Below are 15,723 nucleotides of genomic sequence, written 5' to 3' on the forward strand. Positions count from 1 at the left end.
GTGTATATTTTGCACCATGATGTCCTGGAGATTCATTGGACTCCTTTTTGGGGGGTATACAAAATTAAGTCCACCAAACGTTCGTAACTGATTTTAGTATGAAGGCTTAGCTTGAGGTTTGGATAAGGTTTGGATTAAGTTGAACGTTAAGACAGGACTCCAGGAAACAAACATAAATCAAAGTAATGTCCTCTAAAGTGATGAAAACACGAGTTTGTGTGTGTGTTCGTGTGTGTGTGTGGGGGGGGTGTCCCTCGCGCCCCACCTCCCTGTCCTCCATCCAATCAGAGCACAGAACGGCCACTCGGGCCTCGCGACCATGGAGCGGCAGCAGCAGCAGCGGGGAGCGGAGTGAGGAGACAGTGGGGGAGGGTCACGTGTGTACACACTGTAGAGCTCAGCAGCACTCCAGCAGTAGTAATGCCTGTAACGGTCGGCCCCCTTTCAGATCCAGCCTCGTCCGAAAAGTTGATAGATGCGAAGCGAAACAACTGAAATCCACTAAAACGTGATTTTTCCCTTCCCGCTGTTTTACTTTTCACGAGCGCAAGTCTTTTTTTTCCATACCCAAATGAAACGACTGAGAAATGCCAGTGGAAATGCTACATCAAAACCCAATGCCTCCCTAGGGTTGTCACCGATCCAAGCCTATACGTTTGTGGTGAGTTCTCTTCTCGTTTCCATTGTTTCATCTCGACAAATACGAAAGGTATCGGTCTCTGGCTTTCACCTGAAAGTGGGAAGAAGTGAATTTGCACCGCTGGGGATGACTAGATGCGAGAGTGAGTAGTCGCAGTTGTGGCAACAAAGAAGGGGGTGTAATAAATAATGGTAAAGTCGTGACAGCTATCCTCGCTTTCATCTGCCTGGTCAAGTGTAATGACACGGCGTGAAGAAAAATAAATAAACCCCCCCTCCAACTCCATTAGCTGGTGTTTTCTTAGCTTTGTTCAGCTTCAGAAGTTCCACAATTTTAGCGACGGGCTTGTATTTGGAAAACAACACCTGACGAGGAGGTTTCTCACGGGATCAGCTTTCTGAGGTGCAGGGGAGAAAAAAAGTTGTATCATTTTGATCAAAAGGCCTTTCAGGTAATCTGCTCTTTATATGAATAATCATTTCCAATCTGTTGTTGATACCTTCTGTTGGGAGCTAAAACTAGTGGCTCTGTTAACTGTGAGGAATATGTATGTTATGACAAGCTGCAACATGAGCACAGCTTTGTTACCTAGGTCTGAATGCGCTCCCTTATATCCATGCCTACACATATACAGTCTTGTAGTGCTAAACCATTAAGATACACACAAAAAATAGTCTTAATCTTAATTTTAATGAGGTTTTACACCCAACTTTCGGTTTGTTTTGACAGATCGTGTGTCTTTGCTTTACCTACTTCAGTCCTTTTTTTACTTCATCATTGCTTTTAGCAGATGCAGGAAGGTTATTACTGGTAATTACTATATTTTATCATTCATTTTGAAATGGGTGCCACTTCATTGCGAAGTAGCTCTAGCCACTAGTCAGTGGTGCTTGTCACCCAAATGAAATGCTTCTTAAGACTCGGTCTTTGCACTTGTTGTCATCAACTTCATCCATGTGACCGGAGGGCAACTGGGCGTGTGTGGCTGTGGCTTAATGACAGTAAGCCTGCTTTGTGCTGACCATTGAACTCTTCACTTTGTTGAAGCCGCTGACAGTTCAGCAAGTTGCCGGAAAAGAAGCCGGGAAGTCTGCTGAGACTCAGACCGACCTATGTTTGACCAGACTCTGTTACACTAGAACTCAATAAGAGGAACTACTGTTTCCTCAAAGATAATCAGATGATGTTTGACACCCCTTTTGAAGTAGATAATCCATTAAAGCATCAGTGATGCGCTCATTAATCAAGGAAGCAGATCTCTATCGTTTGCAGGAAAATGTGCCGTTTAAAAGCTTTCAGACTCAAGCTATTTTGCCTCCACTGTACAAAAACTGATAACAATTTGTACAATTTGTGCATAGAACCTTTCCCCAGGGCTTGAATTGGAATGCAATGAGTTACTTTGTAGATTTGAGGGTTATTAAAGAAACGCATGTGCTGTATTGTGTCACCTGTCACGTCTGATGTTGCTGCATAGCAACAGTATCTGAGGCGAGTCTACTGGGGTGATGGCCACCCCTCAGAGTGTGGGTTATTTTGAATATAAAGATTGTACTTAATGTACCATTTTATATCAATGCTGTAGTTATACAATACATACATAACAATAAACCAATTTCCACATTAATAAATCAGTAGTTATGATTCAATAATATCCTATATATGATGATAAGAATAACGCTTGCTTTAATTTTAGATACTTGAAGCATATTTCTTTATATATTTTTAACAGTCTAAATATTGGAAAACAAATAGTCCATGCAAAAACAATCTTCAGTGTCCAATATATTCAAAGCCAATTTTCTACACTGTTTATTTCTAATCAAATATTATGATTTCCGTCCCGTGGACAGCCGTTTGAAAAAGCCCCGGAAACACCCTTGCACAAAAACGTGCAAAAACGAGTGGCGTAATCTTATTTTCTGGCTGTAGTACATTCTGCTGCTGCTGTGTTGCTGTAGACATGGCTACAGAATCATGTGACATCACTCGCAGCTTTCTGAGAAGGGCCTGTAAATTCCAGTAAGGCTATACGAGGGGTGTGCGCCCAGTATGTCACACTGCTCCCATCAGGCGGTGATATCTGGCTTCAGAACGCTGAGACGTCAAGCACGTGGGCGTCACTGTTACACGATCGTGTTTGGTGGGGCCGAAGCATGCCGAAGCAGGGCTGCCCCCTCTGGGGATAATAAACTTAACCACTTTTCACATGGCGTAGTGCAAAAAGTTCAGACAAGGTTTAACCAAGTGTACAACTGCAGTCAAAGTCACGTTCAAGAGTTTTCAGCTTAGGCTATAGAGCTCTCTCCTGGTTTGCATGCTTGTAGCAGTAGATGTAAATGAATGAATAGTTATATCTCCTGTTAGCACAGCTCATAATTAATGTAGCATAAAAGAAGGGAACCGTGATGGGCATGTTCTCTAAGGAACGGTCCTTGAAAGACTTTATTCAACAACCGTATGAAAGGAAAATAAAGTGACAAGTTACCATTCTCCTTGGAAATTAATAAAAGATAATATGCATACTTCAATGACTGCATGAGCTTAGCCCTGACCACAACTGCTCTGACAGCGCTCGTGCCGTAATAACAGCTGGGTGTAGTGTCTCTCTCTGACCTTCACTCAACCCCAACAACGTCACCTCCAGCTGTAGCCTTGACAGGCTCCAAAATGGGATAGAAAATGAAATGGCCCTCATTACACTGAATCAAAACAGACGTGGATCATGCAGCATGAAGCTGTTCTGCCTCCGAGTCAGGGGTGGACGTTTTCTTACACCCCGCTTGTTTTTCCCTCAGCTGAGTAGAAAACTAGTGATTTCATTATCGTGGGCTGCTGGCAAAACGCGCAGAGCTAAAGTGCACTGACTTTCACGACATGAGTGGTTGTTGCCTAGAGTGAATGAATGCTTTTGGTAAACAGCGAGCAGTCCACAAGGATTATACGAAAACATTCATTAGAATGTGGGCTTTTCCAATTTTACATAGCAGGTCATTTAAAGATTCATCTTTGCAAAAATAATATTAATAATGCAACTCTGATATACTCTGCACTGCATTGGTTGTTTGTAAGATTGGATTGGTAATTAAGACAATGCATGTCTTTTGGTCATATTTTTTAATGCATAATATTGTCTGAGAAAATCGGCAATGGTTGTTTTACTATGCATTTTCAGTGCGATCCCTCTAAAGCTTTGTTTATGGTCACAGCATTGGTTTTTGTGCACTCCACAAGTCTCCACAGCCTCACAACTATTTGACACCGGCATTTGAGGTGTGCAGTCGTCGTGTCAGAGCTCAGAAAAAACAAACAAACCTCAGCATCAATGCTGGAAAAAGTCAAAACAGGAAGCAAAGGAGTTTTCTCCAGAAAGTCAAATTTTTTTCCAAACTGTTGCAGTGTCTCTCTGTGTATATCATCTGTGACTTGGTGTACTGATATATCACAGAAATGGCGGTTAAGACCAACACGATCGTGAAATCGTGTCTCCAACATGGTCACGCCAATCGCACCACAATGGCAAAAAGGCTGTTACTGTTACTGTTGTCATTCACGAAGGCGATGACAGCAAGCATGAACGCTCCCGTTATTTTTCCTCTCGCATGACGTACAGCCTTTTTCCTACTGTTCAAAAAGAATAGAAGCAGAGAGAAAATGCGACCTTTAAGTGGAGAAAAATATCAATACGCCAGCATTGCTTCCTCTCGCAATGCAATTATTGATATGCCGCTGTCAGATATCGATATTTTAGTCAAATTACAGATTACAGATTCTGTAAGTGGATTTCCACAACAACAGCAGACAGCTCCTATTAACTCTGCTTTGGAGGGTTACAACAATACGGCTCCGATTCCCTATGGAGATTATTAATGGGGCTTTTTCTTCTGGAGTTGTTGAGCATCACTGCATCCTGAGTGACTTTGTGATTCCCACCATCTATGTGCCCGCAACAGGAAAGCACAACTTTGTCCTCATGGGGGGAGTACTGTCCAGAAGGTCACTAAATTTGTTCCTGAAAAGCAAACTAAGATCTGTTTTTGGCCCGATGAGCACTCCTTTGGATGGGAAGAGTGTCAGGGGAATAAACTGAGATGCGTATCAGGGATTTTCCTGAGGGTTTTTGGCATCCCACAGATGGTTTTAAGGGAAATGGAAAGAAAACTCACCAGCAGTGTTACAGAATTACACTTTTAACCTGTTTTCTTAACTTGGGATTCACATTCTCAAGCATAATAGACTTTTTTTAATAAGATAATTAGATAGAAATAAATTAGAAACCTACACAAAGTGCAAATGTTCGAGTCATACATACGAGAGAAAACAGTTGCCCTCTTTTTTTAACAACTCCTGCAGCTATCAGAAGCTGTAGAGTGAGCCAATGTGTTAATGACAGGGAGTTAGAAATGTCCGTATACAGCAGGTGCTAATTAATGAGGACTGCCAGCCACGTTGCAGTGAGTCCTCTTTAATAATCACGAACTTCCCCTTAAGTCATTTTCTCTGTAAGTGATGAAAGGTTGTGGGAGGAAGTAAAGAGTGAATAAGCTTACTGTACTTCTTAGTATATGGAAGCATTGTGGTGGTGGTGGTGGTGGTGAGGGGGGTTTAGCACGAATCGATGAAAAGAGGAGCACTGGTTATAGTGTGCTTTTTTTTCAAGGTCTGCTTTCGTCAATGAGTCACCAAGCTGCCGGTGTTTGAGAGCAGTGTTTACAAGTGGGCTGACCAGTGCTCCCAACTCGGTGAAGATTGCCCTCCTCCCGATCCACTTCTTGTCCGTCTCTGTGCTCCAGCCCCCACTACAGCCCCGTTGCAGCCAATTGGAGCAGCACAGAGGAGAGACTGAGTGTATCTGTGTGTGTGTGAGAGGCTTAAGGCTAAAACAGCCTCTCTGTAGTGGTGTTACGTAAGCACACAGAAGAATGTTTCTCCTTTACTGGCATCGTTACTCATTCTCTGAAAACAAAACTGCCTTCCTACACTTTGTTTCAGGGTGTTCTTGGGGAGAAAATTTCCAGAAAATTCTGCACAGATTAGCGGGCGTACTGTTTCCATGTAAAAATGTTATCGTCCCTTCCCAAAAGCAGTTTTGCATGTGGAAACATATCTGTCAATTTAGTTCTGAGGAAAGGAAATATTGTGGGACCTGAGTTATTTACTTTAGTTTATAATAATAATCTTCCTAAGAATGACCCCAGTTAATTATGTAAGGAAACATCTAAATCATCCAGCCCCATCAGCTTCACTCCTAAATGTTCCTGACATCTACGCTGTCTCCCCCTTTCCTTTGTTTTTTGACCTTGTCCTGAACTCCAACCTACACCTCGTCCTTCGCTGACCCTTCACCAAAGCCTGCTTCACATTTCACTCTTTATAAATCTACCCATCGCCGCCTGCCCAGCCCCCAGGCAGCTTGGCAGTAACTTTGAACGGAAGATAAATGCTTTTGACTGGGCACCAAAGCTGTCTGTGAAATGTTCTTCTTTATCACGCTGCGTGTGAATGAAAAATATAAGGGCAGCTCTGCACAGTCAGCGGCGCTCTTGCATGCAACTGTAGGAGGGAGAACGAGGAGGCCGAGGCAGAGCAAGGGAGAGACGCCAAGGTGTCAAACAAATGCAGTTTTGTATTCTTCCACCAGAACAAAGGCCTCATTTGCTCTGGCCAGTGAGGAGCAATGGTGGGTTTTTGAGGCTGAGCTAGCAAATCAAACATATTGTGAGGCGTTTGTATTCAGTCAGTCAGATGCAGTGAAGTGAAATTAACAGTGTTACCCGTGGCATAATAGGCGAGACGTGGTGGACGTGTTTTTGTGTCGCGGCCTTGCTTAAAAAACTAATCATTTTAATAATATCAAGCAGGATAAACTCAGAGACCTTTTCATAAAAGCCATAAATATGACATAAAATAAAGATAGTTTTGGGTGATGTTAAAAATAAGTTTTAAAATGTTTTACAGTCATATATACTGCTGTACACGCATAGATGACAAATTAAAGGAAAAGCCTGAACTCAGTGGCTCCCTTAAGCTGTTGAGCGTATTTCGTTGTGCACATTGTTTAGGTGCACTTGTTCCCTAAAGCCCAGTCCGCATATAAAGGGATTTACCTCTGACGGTTGCCTAGGTAATCCACTAATGTATTTAGTCATATGTCAACAGCTGTATCCTTTACTTCCACGGATTGTTGCTTCAGTCTCTCACCTAAAGGTGAGGTACATTTACCTCAATATTCGCCCCCTTTGTGTCACCAGTGGTTATTTTTCCCCACCGTCACCACAAGTTGCTGAATTCATTGACATGTTATGGTCACTGCTAGGCTCTTCCTATGTCTGTGCCCCTTAAGAGGGAAATCCCTTTGCAAGACAAAATACAGTGACTGTTTTTATCCTATAATGAAACATTTCTGTCACGATGGTCGTCATCAAAGCCCCTCTAAAAGAAAGTCTGGCGACTTGACTGTTATTTTGACTCATGTCTGGGTTGTTATTTTAAAGCCCTTATCTAAATGAATGGGGAAACGAGAATGACTCACTTTAACGTAAAAATTAAATGTTTATAATCAACAGTCACATCCCAGGAAGAAAAGGTTTTAAAAGCTTCTTCCTCTTGAAAGCTGTATGCATCACGAGTGAGAAGGAGTTACTGTTCTTCTTCTACTGTAACCCTTCTACTCCAACAGGATTGGCTAATATGTTTCCTGTTTAAGCTGTTAATTGGCTCACCACTTATGCCCTCATTGGTGGCCACCATCATTAGCATTTCAGAGGTCCTTCACTGTTCCCTGTGTGTCACTAGAGTCGTCTTTTTTCAGGATTTCAATGCCCTGATTCAAAGGGCGCAAGAAGCCACTTAATGATTTGCTCTGTCTGAAAATGATGGAGAGTTCAAATAGCAAACGTGCTATTCAGCTTTCTCTGGTAACCGTTCGATTGTTATTCGAAGCTCGCATTCAGTCCTAAACCGCTCTCTGATGACTCTGCATAGTTGTGGTACATTTATGGCACGCTTTATCTTTATCTGTTCTAATTTGCACTGCACTGTGTTTGGATTTATTATTCAAAGGAATTCCAAACATTACTCTTTAACAGTTATTAACCTCAGACTTTGCGCGTTTGTCCTGTTTGTACAGTGGCACTTGGCAAAAGGCGTGTAGGTGCATTACCTCCAGCTTCTGACAGTGGAAGCACGTGATGAGGGAAATTCATATATGTTAAACAAACAAAAAGAAAACAAAAGCCACACAAACTTTAGGATGTTGTGAACTTTATGGTTTTTGAGAAGAATGGTAAACTAATCCTTATAGCAAAGCTTAAGAGTTTAATGAATCTACCAGGAATTCTATGTTATTTTTACCTTTATCATACACATATCTCATTAATGACTAATTCTTTTCTCCTTGACTCTGTCCACAGTCGACCTGTTGAGAGTGCTTGATCCGTGTCAGAGCCCAGCGATGTGGATCTGCATGGTTTACAATGAGACGGACACCAGCGTGGACTTCCGGCTCTGCCGGGACTTTGGCCTCATCCTGTCAATCCTCTCCCTCATCTACCTCCTGGTGTGTTTCCCACTGGGCCTGTGCTACAATATGCTGCTGGTCGTGGTCAACCTCTCAAACAAGGTGTCCATGACCATGCCTGATGTCTATTTTGTCAACATGGCCATTGCGGGTCTCGTGCTCAACCTGGTGGCGCCCGTGGAGCTGCTGAGCTCCACCTTCACCCGCTGGCATGTGTGGGAGTATAACAATGAGGTTTACATCACCCTACTCATCCTCTTCAACATCTCATCTCTGGTTATCATGTATTCCACCACGCTGCTCAGTCTGGACTACTACATAGAGCGCGCGCTGCCTCGCACGTACATGTCGAGTGTGTATAACACCAAACACGTGTGCGGGTTTATCTGGGGCGGCGCAGTGCTCACGAGCTTCTCCTCGCTGCTCTTCTATGTGTGCAACCACATCTCCACCAAGATGGTCGAATGCTCCAAAATGCAGAACAAGGAGGCAGCGGACTCGATCATGATGTTCATCGGCTACGTGGTGCCCGCCCTGGCTGTGCTTTATGCTTTTGTGCTCATTCTGCGCATCAGGAAGGAATCTACACCATTGGATCAGGACTCTGCTCGCTTGGACCCTTCCATACACAGGTTGCTGCTAGCTTCAGTCTGTGTGCAGTTCGTACTGTGGACTCCGTACTACATGACTCTTTTAGTACATACTGTAGTTGTTGCACCAGGATACATTAGCAGTGCACGTTACTTACCTATCTATTATTTCTTGAGATGCGTATCTAAACTGTTGGCGTTCTCCAGCAGCTTTGCAATGCCTCTTATGTACAGGCAGATGAACAAAAACTTCTCCAACAAGCTCCAGCGGCTGCTCAGGAGGCTGCATTGCAGAGACCAGTCCTGCCCTCGTGAACGCTCAACAGTGCAGCAAGTGGTGACGTGAGATCCCCCGCCCCCCTTGCTTGCATTTTCCACTTCTCGGCCTAGCCAGCACTTATCTCCCCTCTATAGCGCCAGTATCTGACGGGGATCTCTCACAACCCCGGACTGTTTTGAGAGCGACGTAGCTAACTCTGGAATTTCCTGTCACCTTCCCGGATTTTAATCTGTTCTATCTAGGTCTGCAATGAGGGGACAATGCAAACAAAAACCACTAAGTGCTGGGTTTTTTTTGTTTGTTTGTTTATTTTTAATACATTTCTCCACCAAGAAACTCAGGCTTCTAGTTTAAGGGTAGTAAATTGGGAACAATCATCCAATAACTACCGAGGACAGAGTTTCACAACAAAAAAATCCAGTTTTTCCGCATCCTCCTTTGGGAGTGGGTGTGGTTTTTGTGCCTACATTTCACCTCTAACACACAAGCAGATCCAATAAGCTATAAAAGTTTAATTATCAAATGCAGCCAAGTTACTTAGTTTTTTAACAGAACCCTCTCCACCCCTGCAATGATGGTGGCTGGTATACCCATAAGCAACCACCACTAATGAACGGTGTGCGTGCCAGTGGAAATCACTGTTTACCGCCCTCAAACTATAAGCCTCGGCCACTTCTTTTTTTTTTATTTGAACTCAGTTTTCCTTCTGCTTTAATTTGTTTTGATTATCAGATTAAATAATCTTCACATGTTGAAGCTGGAGTACAATATTAAGTTTGTCTTGGACACCAATACTACCCTGTGGCTAGAACTAAGTACTGATATTAAGATATGTTCCCATTTTAATTTCAAAGATTGTATTCTGAAGTTTTGATCCACTCAAACATACAAAGAGATTATTTTTACGTCTGTCAAGCTCCACTATATATATACAGACACACACACACATCTACACCACTTTGAAATCACACAGAACTAAATGGAACACTCACGTAAAGCTTGTATTCAGGGTTCAGACATAACCAGTATACCTCGTGTGATCTCTGCTGATTATAACCTTACCTGATAACCACAAACAGTTTGAAATCCCCTCATTAAGCTGAGCTGACAGCCAGTGTTCTGTTAACTTTTGATCTATTTCTGCAGGAATTATCCACCCAGTGGATCAGTGAACCCCCACACAGGGTCACAGAGAGAGCCCTGAGGGGTTGTCATGCACAGGCCACAAGACTCATGACTGGCTGTGAAGTTTTTGCACACTAACAGTATCAAAAACCTTCTTAAACATATGAAAAGCCCACTTGATAAGCACCTAGAAGCAGTGTGTACAATACAGAAGAGTTTGAACTTTAATGCTGCTCACATGCACATTATTATCAAAGCTGCTTTGCTTCCTTGCCTGCCATGGTAAACAGTGAACATAACAATCTGATGGCGACGAATCCCAGCTATCAGAACTAAAAACACGTTCTAGCATTCGGTCTGCTGCTTCACCGCATTAGTTTGCATATTGAATTAAAAGGCCAGTTTGTTAATCAGCCTGTGAAATGATACACCAGCAAGGTGGGGCGTCCACTCGAAGTTAAATGGAGACGGGCGCGCTCTGATATGAATCGTATGTTTGTATTCAGTTTTAATTTACACCTTCAAGCACACATTAACTCTGTTAATGACCCAAAGCTGAGCTGAAATGTTTGAAGTATTTGGGCGAGTGCTCTTTTGCTGTAAAATGTGAAGGAATGCCAGATGTACTAACAGGTTTGACCCTTTTTTTCTGTCAAGATTATAACAAAGTCACATACACACTCTCTCTATTTTTCCAAGCATTTCATGCGCTGCCCTCGTTACATGCATATGGATTCGGTCACTGGGAAATAGTATTCACCTAAAATGCATCATGTGCTGCCCCACAAAATCCTTGAATGGATGGTTTTTGGCACAGTTAATCATTATTTGCTCTCAGTTCAGTGTCCTAATGTGAACTGAGCATTTAGGAATGAAGAGCAAACACTGGACTGAATTTCTAAAAGTCCTTTTATTTTGTTAAATGTAGCATAGAAATTGCTACGTTTTGTAATTATAAGTTCATTCCTCCGAAAAACGTACTTAAATTGATTTTATGCAGTTCATGTGATACACTACCAACTGCATGTAAGTGTTATGAAAAGATATCCAAACAGAGGGTGCTCATAATTAATCTTTTTTAGCATAAGTCCTGAAGCTGCACCAAACGACACTAAGAGAGTGACAATCATGTAGAGATTCCAGTAGCTAAATAACTGCACTGTTTTGCTTCAAAATACCATCGAGTTTTTCTGAATTGCTTGAAGATGATGTGTGCATGTGCTGCCTAACTTTGCCTGATCAGTTTTCTTTAACCACTGCTGCAATTTCATCCATTAGTCTGTTTTTTTAAAAATGTTTTTTAACTATCCAACCCCAATCCCTTGGCAGAATTAATGATCAGCGGTCACTACATGGAGTGATAGCGTGATGTTCACATCTAGAAACTAAAGCGTGATCAAAGCTCAAATCACACCTAACTCAGATGGCTGCTCGTGTCTGAGAATGGTTTATTATTTCAGAGGTGGCCAAAACCTCGCGTCGGCGCAAAGAAACAGCCCTAAGAGGTCTTGTATGTTGAACGAGTACAGATACATTTTAGTTATTTGAACAACCAAACCTCAAACATCCAGATGAATCCACATTCAGATGTTATGCTTTTGTGACTGTGTATACAAATGTATATGTATAGTACAAAATGATTTGTATATATTGTATGTAAAAATCTTGCAGGAGGACACCGTGCTCTTTGAAAAAATACAGTATTATTTTCTGAGAGATATATTTAGATTCTGTAAGTACTCTACTGTCAGCTGAGTCAAAGACTGATTAAACAATAAACTAAAATGGATATAACCGCTCCTTCCTGTCTCAGTGAAATCTTACCATTCGTGTGGTCATGTGAACAATGTTTCTGTTTGTCAGATGTTTGTATTATTTTTAAATAGTGTACATGTTTGTGTTTTGAATCCATAGATCTGAGCTTACGTGGATGTTGGCTAAGTTAAAGTCATCTTGAGATGTTGGTTATTGGTGGACTGGTGGTGCATATGTGAGCTGTTCATTAGTGACACTAATCTCAGTAGTACCCCTGATTAGATGATGGGATGAGTGAATCAGCTCTGATGTAGGCATTTATATACTCACTGGCCACTTTATTAATTACACTTTGCTTGTACCACCACAATCTGCCTTCATTCTTGACAGTAAAGATTCAACGAGATGTTTTCATGTTGTTTATGTCACATTTTTAAACTACCATCTTAATGTTACAGCAAAGATAGAGGCTCGTCTTATTTTCGTGAGCCTGTGTAAAAGCCTCAGTGCACTTTTATAGCTGACCAGACTGACACCTGGGATGGTCTTCCCCTGTAGCCCATTATGTGGGACAACATGTTGTGCATTCAGATTCTTTTTTTTTTTTTTTTGCCTTCCTGTCTGGATAGCTTGTTTTTTTTTTCCAGATCAGTTTCTATAAACCCGAGAGATGTTTTTACTGGAAAATCCCAGTAAATCATTCGTCTCCATTCGGATGCTCAGTGTGGACTTCAGCAGGTTGTTTTCACCACTTCCACATACCTTAATGCACTGAGTTGCTGTCATATGATTGGCTGATTATTGGTTAATACTTGCAGTAACAGTTGAACATGTGTATCCAGATGAAGCGGCTGGTGAGTGTAAAGTAGAATGCTTAAAAACTTTTTGTTTTCTTTTTTAAGGAAGACTGAGTGCATGTCTGCAACTTAATCCCACAGACCTTTATCAGATCTGGGAGGGGACTGTGAAAGTTGTGTAGGTTGTCCTGTATTTCTAAGCTGCAGTGAAAGCGATTGTGAACAATGCCACAGCTCCCTTCCTGCTTACCACATGGCTAACACCACATCTTTTGTGGAGGGACCCTTTAACCAGGACACACAGGCTGGGGAAAATAGCAGCATTCCCAACATTCTGTGGGTCTGACAGTCCGAGGCTGCTGCTATTCTCTGTCACAAAACAATGTTGTGTAGGCATCTAATAACAATGCCCTACACACTAGAGCTGCGCCAATGTCTGCAAGTAAGAGCTTGAAGTGTGTGAGTTAGCAGGATCACACTATAAACAGCCAACTTTTCAGTTAAATCTGAACAGGCTGAAGTAATCGGTTATGATGTTCATATTACAGTTAGGAAGCAGTTACACTGTATTGCACAACAGTGTGTGGATTAATAATACCTGAGAGACCAAAATATAGAGGCAATCTCCAGTGGGAAGAGGGGGGGGGGGGGGGTCTTGAATCATGTGCACTGCATCTGGAAATGATATGATAATGAAGTGAAAAAACATGGTTGTCATGGCTGCTGTTTCCATCTCTGAGGATTGAACTTTCTCGGAGCTTTTTAACTCAAAAAGCACAAACCATCACTCATCAGTTACTGAGTTTGTCAGTTGTTTGTCACTCTTAAAGAGCAGGAAACTTGTCATGCACGCAGGGATTATTATTCATATGTGTTGCTGATTACAATTGGGTAATTGGACATGTTTACAAGCCCACATGATTATGTCCAAAGAAACATACAAACCGCGTACAACCCAAACAACTGCACACCAACTAAAAGCCCTCAAGGAACTATGCAGCAACATGTTGCACTTGATACCAACTCCCCCAGGCCTGCAGGTGCATTAAGGAAAGCATATAGAAGATCTTTTCCAATAATGTCAAACGACTTTTTTTGCCATATACTGTAAAGTTACACATACACATTACCTGGTATGGATTATCTGCTTGGAATAAAAGCAAAGCGTGAAGTGTGAAGTGTGTCAGGTTACAAGTTTCACACTTTCGTCCTTATTTTGCTAAGTGCACCAGGAAAAGCTCTTAAGTGTACCAGCATGTGTCTGGAAATGGAGTAATGCTGACATAGCACAGATTTCGTAATGTGCTACATTAGTCTTAATGTTGTTTTTCTCCTTTAAAGGTTCAGCCAGACCAGAAGTATGAGGGTCGGCTTCGGTCTTACACACAGTATCAGAGACCACCTATGAAGATGGAGAATTTGGCTTGCCGTTTGAAATGTTTTATCTGGCACTCATCCACATTTCACACACAAACCTTAACCCACCGCTGTTTTTTTCTTAATGTGGATGAAAACTGGGCTATATAATGTAAAGGCAGGAGCAAGACCAAACAGGTTACAGTTCTCACGCAGGTATCTCACGCTGGGATCAGAAAAAGGGGAAGAAGTGGCGTCAAATCCTGAATTCCTAGAGCAACCAAGCCACAAGAAAAAGAGAGCGAAAGTGTCTGACTGCAGGCAAGGAAAACCCTCCACATGATAGTAAAAGAATAAGAATTAATACATTAAATAGGGCAAAGGAAGTGAAAAGGCAGGAGCACAGCAAAAAGATAGCAGTTGTACAAAAGAAAAAACAAATCTAAAGATTGCAATTTATCAAGAACATGGTGAACATGTTCTTGATAAATGGCAGAATAACAGGGCTACGGTTCCTTTCACATGGTGGAAGGTCTGGCCTTGACACGTTTGAAATCTCCCACCATAATAAATTCAGAACAGACCAGAAAGCTTCAGGAAGGAACCTTCATGTTCAGCCCATCGCATCGCTTCAGCTCTGGGGAAACATGTGCACCAGGGCAGATGCTTTGATTTCAACCCACCCTTCCTCCATTGCCAAACCTGTTCTTTTTGCTTCTCATCTCCAGAAACGAAAAAAAAATAAAAAAAATAAAATAGACTAACAATAAAAATCCCAGCATCAGCTAAATATCAAACATAGGCCTGGAAGCAGTGCAGAGGAGCTGGACTCAGGCAGGATGTTCCATTCAGAGTTTGTGGTTGTGGCTGTGGGAGATGCTGAATAGAGCCAGCAGCACATCAGACCGGTAAGTGGAGGCAGATGAGGGTGCTGTACCCTCCCTCCTCCAGACCTCCCACTTTCACTCCCCCAACCACAAGCAGTTAAACCCCAAAACTTCCCATTAACACTGGTTGTACTGATAGTATTGCTTCCATATTTAGCCTAGTTCTTAAAGAGGAGTTATAACAATAGTATGTTTTGTAGTTATGACAGAATTTTATGGCTCAATTTTTAAAAAATGAGACCAAAAGAAATGTTTGATTCATCGTGCATTTATCCATCAGTTGACCTGCTGTGTATTTTTAGAATAAAAACATCAACATCTGACCTGCTTTAATACTTTGAAACACTCAGACACTTTCATAAATCATCGTAAACACCACAGAAGACTTTTACCGGATTCCTGTAACCCACTGCTCATCCCACTCCAACATCAATCACTGTTAATGCCAGTGGGCCATCCAGTGGACATAAGCATGAACTGCAACCTTTCTGACAACATTGAGCATATACTGTAAGTCCAGTTGAAACGCCTCAAGACAGAAATATATATTTGAAGCACAGTATGGAAATTCTATGTTATGCAGATCATGAAAAAGGCAAAAACTGGTATAATGATTTGTTTTTTATCTGTATAATAAAGAGCAAAATATGGAAAACAGAGATTTCCTGCAGCATTTTTAAGTAAGTTTTAAAAAGTGTCTTGCTCAATATCTTTTCAGCCGTGCAAGATCTTGCTGGAACAAAAAACAAAAAACCTTATCCAGATGAGGCCCAG

The 15,723-nt window shown here is 41.9% G+C and overlaps 1 protein-coding gene across 2 annotated transcripts; it reads left to right on the plus strand.

Annotated features, from left to right (window-relative positions):
- The first annotated feature begins 299 nt into the window (after positions 1 to 299).
- Positions 300 to 11,948, plus strand: gpr146 (G protein-coupled receptor 146). 2 transcript variants are annotated; one of them, XM_026164509.2, is made up of 2 exons: positions 300 to 661; positions 8,053 to 11,948. In XM_026164509.2, exon 2 carries the CDS (start codon positions 8,094 to 8,096, stop codon positions 9,093 to 9,095), a length of 1,002 nt encoding a protein of 333 aa, XP_026020294.1. In that variant the 5' UTR covers positions 300 to 661; positions 8,053 to 8,093; the 3' UTR covers positions 9,096 to 11,948. The 2 variants fall into 2 exon arrangements, with proteins under 2 accessions (XP_026020294.1, XP_080156329.1); XM_080300203.1 differs by lacking the exon at positions 300 to 661 and adding an exon at positions 712 to 1,091.
- Positions 11,949 to 15,723: the final 3,775 nt, after the last annotated feature.

This window comes from Astatotilapia calliptera, chromosome 4 (assembly GCF_964374335.1).
Source record: "Astatotilapia calliptera chromosome 4, fAstCal68.1, whole genome shotgun sequence".
NCBI classification, from domain to species: Eukaryota; Metazoa; Chordata; class Actinopteri; order Cichliformes; family Cichlidae; genus Astatotilapia; species Astatotilapia calliptera.